At 36.8% G+C, this 16527-nt stretch overlaps 1 protein-coding gene across 1 annotated transcript; it reads right to left on the minus strand.

Moving 5' to 3' along the window:
• Positions 1 to 1684: 1684 nt before the first annotated feature.
• Positions 1685 to 13937, minus strand: LOC102808217 (VWFA and cache domain-containing protein 1-like). Its single transcript, XM_006816240.2, has 14 exons — positions 12684 to 13937; positions 12481 to 12598; positions 12191 to 12275; positions 11206 to 11286; positions 10503 to 10645; positions 10230 to 10408; positions 9996 to 10103; positions 9661 to 9783; positions 6452 to 6647; positions 6187 to 6336; positions 5870 to 5964; positions 5510 to 5632; positions 5213 to 5295; positions 1685 to 3554 (listed from the first exon to the last, which is right to left on the minus strand). Exons 2-14 carry the CDS (start codon positions 12580 to 12582, stop codon positions 3244 to 3246), a joined length of 1779 nt encoding a protein of 592 aa, XP_006816303.2. The 5' UTR covers positions 12583 to 12598; positions 12684 to 13937; the 3' UTR covers positions 1685 to 3243.
• Positions 13938 to 16527: the final 2590 nt, after the last annotated feature.

Here is a 16527-nt window from a genome sequence, read left to right on the forward strand (position 1 = left end):
AACCAATGTAATTCATGTCAACATTGTGCAAAAGAACTGTGATTCATGACCCTGCTTCTGGCTTATCTCAGTCTCTCCTTTGAGGAGATTTAAAGTGATCTTGTGCTATGCTCATGAGTCATTGCGACCTAGTAATATGCTCATTACAGTCCCATCATTGAGAAGCTATGATTTATGGCGATCCCATTCCATGCTGATAATAGACCTTTCATGGAATAACAATGATTCACATGAACCTAATGCCACACTTATCTGAGTCTTCAAGAGGTCCTCCATGATTTAACCATGATCAATGGCGACTACATGCCATGCTTATCACATCTTTTTCTGGAAGAATTGTGATTTGACCACCTAGTAACGCACCTGTCTTAGTCTCTCTATGAAGGAGCTCTGATTCAGGGCGATGTATTGCCTTGCTCAACATAGTCCCTCCAAGGTTGAATTATGATTCACAGTGTCATTGTTATCAAGGTTCCTCCATGAACGATATGTGACACATGGTGACATAGTACCATCACGATTATCACAGTTTTCCCGCGAAGGGCTTGTGATTGTCATGAATTTGTTTTCGCGTATCTGTTGACCGAGTTAATTAACTGATTATTAGCGAATTGCTGTGTTATGTCTGTCATCGTGTAGGCCTATTTGAAGTTTTGGACGGAACTTGGCTCAGTGATTTGGAACTAATTACCAGATAACCACCGCTTTTTAGACTACTCATTCTGACAGTTTATATTCATAGTTATTAATGTAGTGAACGATTAATCAAAAGATATGACGTATTCAGTACTTAGTTTGATTGGCTTTATGATTGAAGTTTACGCCTTAGAGTCTTTTTACTGCTTTGTAATTGGTTAGAGTTTTGAAAATGAATAAAAAGAGTTTGAGTTGGTCTTGGCGAATACTCCACGACAGACGCAGCTTTGGGGAGTCGAGTCCAGTCTGAGTCCGAGAGTCCAGTCCAGGGGCGAGCCTTGAGAGAGTCCAGTCTTGGGCGAGTCTTGGTTCGGCCTTGTGAGAGTCTTGGGGACTTTTCCCCAGGGCGCTGTGTCTTATAGAGTGCTCCAAAAGATCGACTAAGACGAGAGTTGAAACGTATTTCGTTGTGTGTGCCTTATTTGACTGTAAAGTTAAAGTGACTTTCCCGATCCCGTACCTCAAGGGGACGAGATAGAGAGACGAGACGAGATTCCCCCCTGACAGTGTGGAGAACCCCGAGAGAAAGAGAATTTACCCCTGATAGATACTTACTAGTGTCATGCTCAACACAGACCCACCATGGAAGAACTGCGACTTATGACGACCTAGTACCATGCTTATGCATATCCTTAGCATATGCTCATCACAGTCCATCCATTGTGAAACTGTGATTTGTGGCAAGCTAGTGTCATGCTCAAAACACTCCCTTGATGGAAGACCAACTGTGATTTACGACACACTAGGGTTATGCTCATCCCAGTCCTTGCATGGAAGTATTGTGGAATAATGGTAACATTATGCTATGCTAATCACAATTAGGATATCCTTCCATTGAGTAACTGTGATTTGTAGCAACCTAGTGGCTGCTCACCAGTTTCTTCATGGAAGAACTGTGACAAATGGCTAACTTGATATGGAAAAAACAGTCAGTTAATAATGGCACAGAGGGCGATACTGGAAACAGTAACCGAGAGGAAGAGGAGGATTCTGATTAACAATAACTTTATTGACTCTAACTCAATCCCAAATAGAAAGAAAATGGTCACAAGAATACACATAATCACTAAAATGCCAACAAAGAACTAAAAATGAAATATATGACTAAAACGCAAAACAAATTGTTCTAAAAAAAGTTCATGTAAGAACTAAAAGTTTATGTCTAATATAAAACATCTATTTTATGGCTAGAACGCATGCTTATAAAATAAAGTGAGAAAAAATAAAAAAAATAATAATAACAAAATTTCACTATTCAATACAAAAAAACAGCAAAATATTTGTCTTGCATTTAGACTAATATTTTGAGGAAATTAGCAAGCTCAACAACTTTGCATGTTTCGTTATGAATCCCATCACTGACTGTCGTTCTTGGCTTTGCATGTCTGCCTGTCTCTATTTTTAAGCAGTGGTTGCTGAGGTGTAATTTACATTGCTTTTCTTTTAATTTTGCTGTACCACTTACTGTTTGCATGGGTATTAGTCAACACCGCTTATTTAAGTAATATGTTTGTTGAGTTCATGACTGTTATATAGCAACAATACTTACATGAATGTTTGTTTCATTATAATTGGTAAATTTACACAATGTTTCTATTGTATTTTTTGGATATTATAATCATTATATTTAATGCACAGAAAACAGTGACCCTGGTTTTATGTGTGCACAAAATAAAGTTACCCTCCCCCAAACGCTTACATGAAAAATATGTACCCTCCCCGCGTAATTTCTGTCCAGTCCCTTATGTATAGCATAATTGTTGAAAGAGAATGGTGTTGCAATAAGCAGAGTGCAACTCAATGTGTTTCAGTTTTCTAATGTGATTAGGAACGCAGTGTAGCGTACAGCTATGTGGTGCCGTCAAGTGAAATTTAATTAGCAATGACAGATAGTTACATTTATGTACATTTACATTTGACTATATAATTATTGCTGGTCACACCATTTATTACATCTGGGATTTGTATTACTAATTAATCATTGTTTAATTACACTTGTAATATATCATGTGAATTTAAATAGCTTAAATGCCCAATAATTTAAGAATGACTGTTTTCAGAAGCTTTTAAAATACGTATACATTATTATATTTACATTGTACAGAGACTGACGTGTGATTTAGTGAAAAACTGCTACAGATAAACTTTTAAAACAAAAATAGCATATATTATTGTATCAGTGAGTATTTTAATACATGTGATAAATTAATTAAAAACGTATCTGAATATATATTTGTTTTTTAGATATTTTTTACTTTGATTTTGCGAATGAATGTTTATTTAAAGGTATTACACAATACATCGTTTGCGTTATAGGCACAGTATTGGTTTTGCATTTTGTCCATATTGTTAAGCATGATGTTTAAAGCGGGAGTGTCGTCACCTGCGCACGCGTGGGAATTGAGTCCCAAACGACGATAACAACACACGCTAAAATCGCAAAGGCTCATGGGTAGAAGCTTGTTTGTAAACAATGACACGCTATGACCATCTGACGCATGCGCAGGTGACGACTCCCCACTTTAACATCGTGGTAAGTGTTATATTTTAATCTGAATCGTGTTCATGGTTATGATAGACATAGTTTGAATCATGAGTATCGGGTAGAATATAGTCCTCGGCTAACTCGTAATTTAAAGTATCCTCTTCTGCTGGGGTGGCGTCAGAAGGCTTCGGGGGCGCCGATGGGACGTCATACTCGTTATCCGTGTATTTGTCTATATAATCCAAGACATTAGCTTCCCTGTGATGTCTCACGACTATGAATACTATTACAACAATAATAATCCCAATTGCTGCGAGCACACTGATGGCGATTCCTGTTTTTATCCCAGTAGATAGTCCTGAGCTCACATGAGCTGCAAAATACAATGATATGTACGTTCAAAAAATGCAATATTATTAATAAGTAATTAACTATTACGTGATGATTCACATATTATTCATGAGAGTGTAATACCTGTATATTCCCCCAGCTTGTTATCCTTGCGTTATGGTCAGTAAACTCCCTAACCCTGATAAATCTGTCCAATTTGCTTTTATGTTTGCTTCAATCAGAACTTCAAATTTAATGTAAATCACGTATGATGTTTAAAAAACACATGCATATAAACAGTGAAAAATACTTGTCCATAAATTCAAAATTTCAAATTAAAAAAAGAGCTTCATGTTTAACTACCAATTTATGTTTATGTTAAATGTTTACATTTTCAGTCATTTATATTTCACACCTTGGTTTAGTGATATTTTCCAGTATCCAGTTATTTGAATAATAATGATAATATACATATATATTTTTAACCTCAGTAATAGTATTAGCCCTGCCAGCCATCAAAATTTGCCGTCAATATACTCACGTAATACTTGTTCAGGCATTGCGTAGACGCATAGTGATCTAAATATATAAATATTATAAATGGTTGCTTTCACTCTGTGTTTATATTCAATAGGTTCCATTTAATATGTAAACAGGTTCTGCTAAACAAGGTATCGTTCATTGCTTTGAAAGGCGTATATTTTATATAGTAGTATTGCTTATTAAAGTGACGTGTGACAATAAGAAAATAAATACATAGCTTGAATGTATATACTCACATATAGAGAGTGTATGTCAAATAAAGATAGTGTATGTATTATTTCTTGTAAAATATAATATCAACTAATGTACTACACAAACAGGATATCTCGTCTCTTCTGAAATGATCTTGTAATATATTTTACTATCCCTCTAACATGGTTCACCATAAAGTAACTTATTTTTTCTGTATCAGTTAACAAATTAAATTGGTTTCTGGAAATACTAAGTACATTAAATAGATGCTCAAGTAATTATGTGTATTCCATCTTCTGTTAAATTTAAAAAACATAATTTACAAACGGTTTCATGTCTATATCGTCCCGTTTCGATACGCAAAGGAAGTATACCGAAACGGAGCTGTGCTAAAAACGAATGTTCATCCCTAGACATATTTTTTGATAAGTAATGTTTTCTCAAAATTCAGATTTAAATTTAATAAAAGTACGTAGTTTGGGTTTATTATTAACATTTGTATGCCAGTTTTCAATGGAAATATAATTACTTGAAACCTTGATCTATGCATTGAACAACACGACTCAATGCTCCTACTGGTCCCTGGGCGCCGCACTACAAATGCGCACGGCATTTAACATTTTGTTTCTATTTATTTCCTCAAAATAATTATATGACTTCTTATTTACAACACACGTTTTATTTCGATCTTAGTGGCCTTATTGGGCTACCGAAGAGCGAGTTGTTGACCCGGGCTTCACCCCAGCCAACAATGCTGTTTTCGGATCGGCAAATATGTATGTCAACATTGGCCGTGGTCAATCTTTGTATCACACTGAAGTGCATTTAATGTATGTGCAGTAATCAGTAATGTAAAACAGAATATTGTCTGTTATAGTACAGCTTTATCCAGGGATACATTGACATTTTTACTATTTTGTACAAATCCTAATAGAACGATTACTTAAATCATGCAAAATAACTTACGTGGTTTGCAATGGTATACACTATCCTCGCAGCGTGGACTACCATCCATGCACCACTCACAGTTAACTGCAGCATTGCATTCTCTGAAAGATAGATTATACTATACTCTGTAGTAAAATATATGTATTTATTATACTCTGTCCAATTTATTTAAAATGTATTTATTTATTTCCTGTTGTCGGTGTCACAAAGCATCAGAGCTGTGATAATTGCTTCAGCACATTTAGTATAATATAATAATAGTTTTCATTTGTTTTTTTTATAAAAAAAATTCCAATCCTTTTATAGAATACTTACACTGCATTTTGCTTCTCAGAACAATGTGTTTCGAAACACTGTGATAGGTGAGAAACATCCGATTCAGCTTGTGTAATAATATTCAAATCTCGAATTTTAGGTGTACAAGCTGGATGGCTATCACTAGAACACAAACAATAACAGAGTTAGGATGACCAGAAAGCAGGACTGAATATCTTTCTTGCACATGCAAAATGTAGAAATGCCTGTCATGCAAGCGTGTACACAATAACTTCTAATAGGCATCTTGGATTCGAAATCATCACATAATAAATGAGACACGACGGCGAATAACAGTATTGAGTAGTCTCCGATTCGCGTAATACATGCATAAGTACCAGACAACCCTGCCCTCTATACCTTGTATAGTGGAATTCGTCATTACAATAGTCGTAAACAGCATCTGACAGGCAGGGACATTCACATTCAGTATTTTCTGTATCCCGGCACTGGCTCTGAAAGTCAATCACGATATTATTTGTTGATTCCGTATCATTCTATAATCTTTGAATAATTTTCGTTGGTTCTAATAGCAGTATACATATATAAATTACCTGTACAATACGTTGCTAGGTAACCTTTGTTTCTCGATATGTTGGAAATAAACAAGGATGGTATCCACATGTTTTGAACACGTTCAAATGATATAACTTTCATATCACCATATAAATACTTACTTCACATATGCACTTTGTTTCCCTTGTCTCTGGACAGTCATCTTTGTTGATGATACCAAGATATACATTTGTCCCCGATATGTACGATAGTTGGTAACGCATACAAGAATCACTATCTGCCAAATTGTCAATGTCACTCCGTCTTTCCGCCTATGCCCGAACATAATTGCATAGATGTTAAACTCTGGTACAAAAGTACTATAGTACTCACCATGTGATAGTTTTGTTTTAGTTAGTTTTACATTTATGTATGAAATCAACTCACTATGTAATAGTTTTGTTGCTTGATTGTTTGAAAGTTGACGCACTGTGATTTTATAAGGACCCCTTTAGATATCAAATCCCGTGCGATGTCTGGTTCAATCTCTGTGATATGCAAGTTTTCAATGTTGATATCGCCATTTGCTTCAATGAAATCGTTATGTATCACAAGGTATCCACTGCTATCCATCACAAAACAACTAAAAATATAAATCAAAATCCTTTGTGTCAAACAATGTACTTGTCAGTGAGCTACGTTTGCTTCAATAAAATGTATATGCATGATTAGATATGCCCAATTATTCATAACAAATAAAATTAAAAGGCAAAACTGCCCTACATTGATTATCATCATTAATATTTCTCCTTATTGTATTATGCTATGGTAACTATAGTCAGTTCTTTTCCAAAATATTATCAATTGGCCTCTGTTTCAGGAGCAGTCCAATTTAAAAATAGTTCTTAAGTTACTTTGCAATGCTGGAAAATATATGGCAACCCGGTAACAATAGTGTAGTTTCGCACTTAATTATAACACACATATATATGTTTGTGTTTGTGCCTGAGATACTATATTAATGTTAGGTAGGTTTGTTCCTGGGATACTATATTAATGTTAGGTAGGTTTGTCCCTGGGATACTATATTAATGTTAGGTAGGTTTGTCCCTGGGATACTATATCAATGTTAGGTAGGTTTGTCCCTGGGATACTATATTAATGTTAATAAAATACCACCACCACACACACACATACATAAATATTTGGGTAGGTTTGTTCTTTGGTCCTTCCAAAAGCCAAGCCCTATGTCCTCGTCATGGGAGGTGGAAACAGATAATTCTGGCTAACAGGGCTCTGGTGTAGCTTGGTATGCTAATCCTCCGCTGGATAACTTGGATTTCAGAAACACAGACAGTTGAATTCAGAACTAGGACTCGAGGTAATAGAGCCTCAGATGAAACTGGCTGACCTGGTCAGTGGAATATCCTGAATACCAAGAGTCTATTAAATTTGGAACATGAAATGTCATTTTATTAGCGATAGGGCGATTTGTGTCCTGTAAGTTTGGATACTTTGTGGCGACCTACTTGGCGGCTTTTTACCACCAACAGCAATCCATGGTGATGTAAACAAACTCAAATTGACAAGAGATTGGCAGCAACAATACCAAATTTCAATTAGAAATAGGTACAAGGCTCTTAGACTTAGACACAGAGGATACAGTAGACGGTCAATGGGGTCAGTTAAAAGAGACATGGATCAAAACCTGTGAGGAGAAACTAGGCAGACAGCAGAAACAGAATAAAAGTTTGATTTCACTGAATAGGATGGAGGAAAGGAAGAAAATCAAGAATCATCTTAACATTTGCAAAAACCAGAGCTTCTAAAGCATGGTTTCAGTAGGAATAGGACAAGCACAGAGAGGTCAAGATAAATGTAAAGAGTGATAAAGAAATTACTTCGAGAAACTAGAAATTAGAACGGAAGAAGCTGCTAACCAAAAAGATATGAAGTTATACAACATCACAAAACTTCTAGCTGTCAAGACATTACCACCTGAAAAATTAAAAACAAAGATGGAGACACGCTCACCACAGTAGAAGACCAAATGACAAGATGGGTAGAACACTTTGAAGAATTGTTAAACAGACCATTCCTTACAGAAACAACAGAAATACCACCAGCAGAGGAATCCCTACCTATTACATTGGATCCACCGACCAAAGAGGAAATTAAGAAAGCAATCATGTTGCTGAAAAATGGGAAGTCAGCAGGATCTGATGGGATACCACCTGAAGCACTCAAGGCGTATTTACAAACATCTGTTGACATGCTTAACCAACTTTTTACAAGAATCTTGGAGGAGTTGATTGGAAGGAAGAATACACAGCCCTAAAAAAGGAGACTTAAACCAGTGCAAGAAGTACAGAGGAATAATGTTGCTCTCAATTTCGGGAAAAGTGCTAAATAGAATTATTTTGGACAGGATGAAGGCAGCGGTGGATAAACTTTTAAGAGACCAGCAAGCAGGCTTCAGGAAAGAAAGATCACGCACAGACCAAATAGCCACCTTGAAAATCATCATAGAGCGGTCAGTTGAATGGAAAAGCTCTCTCTCTACATCAATGTTATAGACTTTGAGAAGTCTTTTGACTTTCTAGACAGGGAGTCACTATGGCAACTTATGAAACATTATGGAATTCCAGACAAGTACAACAAGCACATCAAGAACACATACACAGGAATGCAATGTCAGATTACATGGAGGGGGAGTTTCACATAAATATCCGTTTCTTACAGTGTTAGCAATTGATTGAATCATGAGGAAAACAACAGTAGAGAAGAGAAATGGAATACAGTGGACACTCTTAGAACAACTCAAATATTTTGCCAATGATTTATCATTGTTGTCACATACCCACAAGCAAATGCAGAAGAAAACATCAAGTTTAGTGGAAGAAGCTATAAAAATTTGCAATGCAAACAAGACAAATGTGATGAAAGTGAAAATCACCAGTGAAAACAGTATCACACTAGGATGTGGGGTGATAGAAGAAGTAACATCATTTACATATCTAGGCAGCATTGTCGACACAGCTGGAGGGACAGAGCAAGACATTAGAAACCGGATTGGAAAGGCAAGGACAGCATTCAATTTGCTTAAGAAAGTTTTGAGGTCAAGAGAGATAGCCACGAAAACAAAGATAAAGATTTTCAATACAGATGTGAAAAGAATATTGTTATATGGATCAGAGACATGGAAGACAATTTCAGAATGCAACAGAAAAATTCAAGCCTTTATAAACTCTTGCCTAAGAAAAATACTGGGAATATGGTGGGCAAACCGGAATAGTAACCAAGAGCTCTGGAAACAAACAAACCAGATATCTCCCACAAATCAGCTGAAGAAAAGAAAATGGACTTGAATTGATCATACACTAAGAAAAGAGCCAGAAACCATCACTAGAAAGGAATTGCAATGGAATCCACAGGGGAAGAAAAATAGAGGAAGGACAAGAAACACCTGGCGTAGAACGTGAGAACAGAAAATGAAGAAGATTGTGCTCAACTGGCAAACCATCACCAGACTAGCCCAGAGCAGAAGAGAGTGGAAATAGACTGTCGGTGGCCTCTGCTCTACAGAGAGTTGAAAGGCTAAAGAAGGTTTGTTCTTCGGATGCTGTATTAATGACAACTATTTAATTAATGCAAACCTGTACTGATTTTCGACGCATTGTGGATATCCGTCAGTTACTAAAAGATGAAAATATTCCACTGTGAAATCTATACCCACAACAGCCCTTATTTCATCTGATGTTGCTTGATCTGATATTGAGCTGCAAATAATAATAATAGTACAATTTACAAGTATGACTGGTAAAGTGGTATAGAATTTTTTACAATAATAATATGTAATTTTAAATATATTTCATTAATTTGCAGGCCGATCGCTTCGTCTCATTTTCCTACTTTGATTTTGTTGTGCACTGTTTTGCATAAGTCATCTTTATTGTTTCTAGTGACTTATCTGAACTATTAATACTCTTACCTTTCAACGATTGTGTGGCTTAGAGTGATAACGTAATCATTTTCGAAATCGTCATTATATGGAATCGATAATGTGTGTTTATTGACGTTTCCTTTCACTCGTTTATACCTATGGATATGAAATATGGTTAGTATAGTTCATCGATATTCATAATCATTTTTGCATATAATCAATCCACAGAACAATGTATTTATTCGTGTTGATTACAAAGTATTCGATCGAAATGCACTATACCATGGTCTTGTTGCGTGGTCATAACTATTGCCCAATTGTTGACCAGGGAATATTCGGAAAACACCATTATCTGTGCCGATGAAATACGCAGTTATGAATTGTCTTGAGTCATACTGGGATGCATTTTTCCATATTTCTTCGGTTATGGCTGTAGCAACTACTGCGGCTCGCACGGATTCCTTTATATTGTAACAACGGGATAAAAATGCTCTTTATTATCGAATAATTTAACACGAAATTAGTCACATCCTGTAAACAACCATACTTATTTACCTTGAACAAATCTGATGGAATATGACCAGTAATATCATTCATATACTGTGTATAAAGCTGGACTATATTTATGTCTTCTTCATTTGATATATAATACTTGGGGTCTCTAAAGGCGTCAGGGCTGAACTTCACTGTAGAATGGTCTGTAGAGGAAAAGCCAAAACACCATTATATTTTGTAATCCGGATGTGTCGCCTTTTTGAAATATCAGCAGGTAATAGTAAAGCAGTTGTCTACCACCAAAACTTGACGTGTACAGTATGATTTGTTTATAAACACAACAGTGGTCACCGAACTATAATAGTCAAACATGACAATTGTGGTTTACTGTTGGTTTCTACGATGTAAGCTCTCAGCATATCTCAAATCTGTGTCTGGTTACACATGCTGTGTGGGTATAAGACGGGTACGCAGTATTATCACGGATAATTAGCATATTCTGATGCATACCATTTAAAAAAACACAACATAAATTGCTTTGCTAATTACTCAAAAAAGATACAATTTTGTATTTTTGTATAGTTATTTGTTGATGCCATATGTAATACTTTAATAAGGAATATAAACAATTTTGATACACTTTAGAGAGAATTGTTGACTGATAATAAATAATTTAAGACGGAATAATATAATGTTTAATCATCGGCACAGTCTTATGAGCACATGGGCATAGCTGTGTGCCCACAAACTCACGACTACAAACCTGTAGTAGCTGTCTTGTTCCTAATTCTACAGCGACTTTCAGGTGCAAGAATGTCAATTCTGTGATACATAAAGTCATTTCCTGTAAATAATTGTTATTTTTTGTGAGTTTTTACAAACGTGAAAATGAAGATATGTGTTAAAACTACGAATCGCACATTTGGTGAACCCGTTTGTGTATGTGTGAATGGCAGGGGCGGATCCAGTAAAATGTATTGGGGGAGGGGGTCCAGGCCTATAGGTCGAATACACGGGACCGTGCGATTGGGACGATGCTATGCGTAATCCATATGCATTTTCATGCGTTTGAAGGGGGCCATGCCCCCTTGCCCCCCTTCTGGATCCGCCACTGGTGAATGGATACTCCAAACCCACATAGAACATATTGAGACGATACCCTCATTTTAAAATTAAAATTACTACACATTGAATATTTGTTATTTATGTGTTTGTGCTATCAATACAATACCAGGACAGTAAACGTTCAGCGGGCTTATGGTGACTAAGCGGTTCTCGTCACAGACTACGTTCTGTTTTGAAAATTTTACTTTCTTTAAAAATAGGATTACTTGGTTAACTATTTTATCATCGGTTTGTTATATCATTTGCCAATGAGATGGAACGGTCGAGTTGTTACATATGCAAATAAGCGCCCCGTTGACTAGAAGAGTAGCAAAGATTAACTAACATTTCCATAAAACAAGACTGAACAAAATAACCAGGGTTAAACTTAATTATTTTACACTACTTATATATATCATATTATATCTAGACACGTATACTGATTTCATCATTAAATCTTAGCCCGTTTATTTGCAAACAAATATAATCTTGTATACATTTGTGTACGATGTTTTAAGGACCACAGATAATGATGAACCCTGTATCGTAATATAATGTGGTTACGTTTGAGAATCATATGCAAATCATCAATCACATCGTATTTGCGCTTAATATTTCAAATTCGAAAACCTGAATGTACGTACCTGTTGGCGTATATGAACCCAATTTAGTTTGTCTATCTTCATCAGCAATCACTGCGCATACAACATACGGTATTCCACCTCCAACCTGTAGATAAAATGTACTTGTCATCGAATACATTTGTCGAATTAATTACTGGTTTCAACAACGTTGCTTTCACCAATTTAAGACATTTTACACCCATTTACGGCATTTATTCACCCATTATTTTATTCCTTTCACCGAAGCACTTCGTTGCTAGAAGATAATGCTTTTTAATTTTGTCGGCGTAACGAATCAATGTCAAACCTACCGCTTTGCAGTAATATTTTGAAGGCAATTTGGTAGTTAGCACGCCCTCTGTAGCAGAATCACCTCGTGCTATTGACCTCGTAGAAATGAATGAAACCGCCATAATTTCAAAATTTTTTCTGAAATGAACAAATGATTGTCATCAGTTTATACAAATCAATGCGCCCAAAGAATGCTTGATATTCACTATGTTTAATTCCTTACCCATCGGCAATAGATTTAGACAGGATTGTTTTGAATTCATCTGAACGTTCTAAGGAAGTGATGTGTACGAACACGGGGTCTTCTTCCAAAGCATCTGGTGCTGGAAATAATGGATGAATCAGCGTACGGCCTAATGGAGAAGAAAGACAGTAATTACATGGAAGAATCTATACTAATCAAGAACATTTTTTAGCGGTCAATCATGCGATCAATAGAGTTCAATATTTCTGTCGCGTCACCACAAATAATGTCTTAGGATATATTAACCACTGACAAAGTTTGCTAATGAACAAGGGCATCAAAATTATTTTCCATTCGTACTACCAGTTTCTCACCGCAACAATTATTTGACCACCAGTAAGACATCGTCTTAATCAATAACATCTGCTCAATATACTAGTATTTTATGTTAAACAAATGACAAAGTTTGATTGTTTGCGCCTGTTTGATAGGCGGCTAATCAGACGCTGTGTAACATTGCGCGGTAAGCTAAAGAACAAAATGTCGGAAACGGCGACATGTAGCACGGTTACTTCTAAATTCTTCTGATAACAATATGCGTGTAGAGTGTGTTTAGGTTGTTTGCCAAACCCCAAAAACGGCGCTGTTTTTTTTTCACCCAGTTTTCCCACATTTTGTTATGCCAACTTTGCAGGCTGCTTGTGGCATACTGCGTCAGCAAAGTGACAAATATTGATGTCGACCATACTAGTATGGGGACTTTTTTAAACATATGAAATACATGTTTTGAAATAAAACGTACATTCCAAAGTCGTACATTACAAATTTAACAAATTGTTGAGATTATACTTTTCCCACTAGTAAAAACAATTGTTTATTTCCGATCTCCGTATTTTGATTTAAGCCAACATCAACGTTAGTGTGTGATCTCATGAACGACAGTAAGTTCGCTGCCACAAAAAAATAACACCCTCAGAAACCCAGCAAGTGGCGTTGAGTTACTGTGTTGTTCAAAATTATAAATTTTTCCACAAAACAACTTCACAAATTTACCAACAATGCGTGTTTCAAGCAATTTACAATTTGTTGCTATGACAGAAACATTCTGTCTGTCATATCTCAAAAACCTCGTCTGTGACCTATGTTAAAACGATTATATTTAGTGTCATGGCGGATAAATATGGCTGTCATGAGAAATTGAGAATTTTGAGTATTAGTACCAGTTATCCATGGAATAATGTGTTTATCATGGATTCCTATGGAAAATGCTTTTGTACTGGACATCTCACGCACATCGACTTACCAATATGGAGTTTTACATGACTGAACATGTCACGTACATCGACTTAACAATATTGGGTTTTACATGACTGAACATGTCACGCACATCAGCACCAATGTGAAGTTTTACATGACTGAACATGTCACGCACATCGATTTACCAATGTGGAGTTCTACATGACAGAACATGTCACGCACATCGATTTACCAATGTGGAGTTCTACATGACAGAACATGTCACGCACATCGACTTACCAATATGGAGTTTTAAGTGACTGGACATGTCACGCACATCGACTTACCAATGTGGAGTTTTACATGACTGAACATGTCACGTACATCGACTTACCAATATGGAGTTTTACGTGACTGGACATGTCACGCACATCGACTTACCAATATGGAGTTTTACATGACTGGACATGTCATGCACATTGACTTACCAATGTGGAGTTTTACATGACTGGACATGTCACGTACATCCACTTAACAATATGGAGTTTTACATGACTGAACATGTCACGTACATCGACTTAACAATATTGGGTTTTACATGACTGAACATGTCACGCACATCGACTTACCAATGTGGAGTTCTACATGACTGAACATGTCACGCACATCGACTTACCAATATGGAGTTTTACGTGACTGGACATGTCACGCACATCGACTTACCAATATGGAGTTTTACATGACTGAACATGTCACGTACATCGACTTAACAATATTGGGTTTTACATGACTGAACATGTCACGCACATCAACACCAATGTGAAGTTTTACATGACTGGACATGTCACGCACATCGACTTACCAATATGGAGTTTCAAGTGACTGGACATGTCACGTACATCGACTTACTAATATGGAGTTTTACATGACTGGACATGTCATGCACATCGACTTACCAATATGGAGTTTTACATGACTGGACATGTTATGCACATCCACTTACCAATGTGGAGTTTTACATAACTGGACATGTCACGTACATCGACTTACCAATATGAAGTTTTACATGACTGGACATGTCACGTACATCGACTTACCGATGTGGAGTTTAACATGACTGGACATGTCATGTACATCGACTTACCAATGTGGAGTTTACATGACTGGACATGTCACGTACATGGACTTGCCAATGTGGAGTTTTACATGACTGAACATGTCACGTAAATGGACTTGCCAATGTGGAGTTTTACATGACTGGACATGTCACGTACATCGACTTACCAATATAAAGTTTTACATGACTGGACAGGTCATGTACATCGACTTACCAATGTGGAGTTTTACATGACTGAACATGTCAGGCACATCGACTTACCAATGTGGAGTTTTACATGACTGAACATGTCACACACATCGATTTACCAATATGGAGTTTTACGTGGCTGGACATGTCACGTACATCGACTTACCAATGTGGAGTTTTACGTGACTGGACATGTCACGTACATCGACTTACCAATATGGAGCTTTACGTGACAGGACATATCACGCACATCAATATACCAATGTGAAGTTTCACATGACTGGACATGTCACGTACATCGACTTACCAACATGAAGTTTTACATGACTGGACATGTCACGTACATCGACTTACCAATGTGGAGTTTGCATGACTGAACATGTCAGGCACATCGACTTACCAATGTGGAGTTTTACATGACTGAACATGTCACACACATCGACTTAGCAATGTGGAGTTTTACATGACTGAACATGTCACACACATCGACTTACAAATATGGAGTTTTACGTGACTGGACATGTCACGTACATCGACTTACCAATGTGGAGTTTTACGTGACTGGACATGTCACGTACATCGACTTACCAATATGGAGCTTTACGTGACTGGACATATCACGCACATCAATATACCAATGTGAAGTTTTACATGACTGGACATGTCACGTACATCGACTTACCAATGTGGAATTTAACATGACTGGACATGTCATGTACATCGACTTACCAATGTGGAGTTTGCATGACTGGACATGTCACGTACATCGACTTACCAATGTGGAGTTTACATGACTGAACATGTCATGAACATCGACTTACCAATATGGAGTTTTACGTGACTGAACATGTCACGCACATCGACTTACCAATGTGGAGTTTTACATGACTGAACATGTCACGCACATCGACTTACCAATATGGAGTTTTACGTGACTGAACATGTCACGTACATCGACTTACCAATATGGGGTTTTACGTGACTGGACATGTCACGCACATCGACTTACCAATATGGAGTTTTACATGACTGGACATGTCATGCACATTGACTTACCAATGTGGAGTTTTACATGACTGGACATGTCACGTACATCTACTTAACAATATGGAGTTTTACATGACTGAACATGTCACGTACATCGACTTAACAATATTGGGTTTTACATGACTGAACATGTCACGCACATCGACTTACCAATGTGGAGTTCTACATGACTGAACATGTCGCGCACATCGACTTACCAATATGGAGTTTTACGTGACTGGACATGTCACGCACATCGACTTACCAATATGGAGTTTTACATGACTGGACATGTCATGCACATTAACTTATCAA

This window comes from Saccoglossus kowalevskii, chromosome 9, assembly GCF_978046115.1.
Source record: "Saccoglossus kowalevskii chromosome 9, keSacKowa6.1, whole genome shotgun sequence".
Lineage (NCBI taxonomy): Eukaryota > Metazoa > Hemichordata > Enteropneusta > Harrimaniidae > Saccoglossus > Saccoglossus kowalevskii.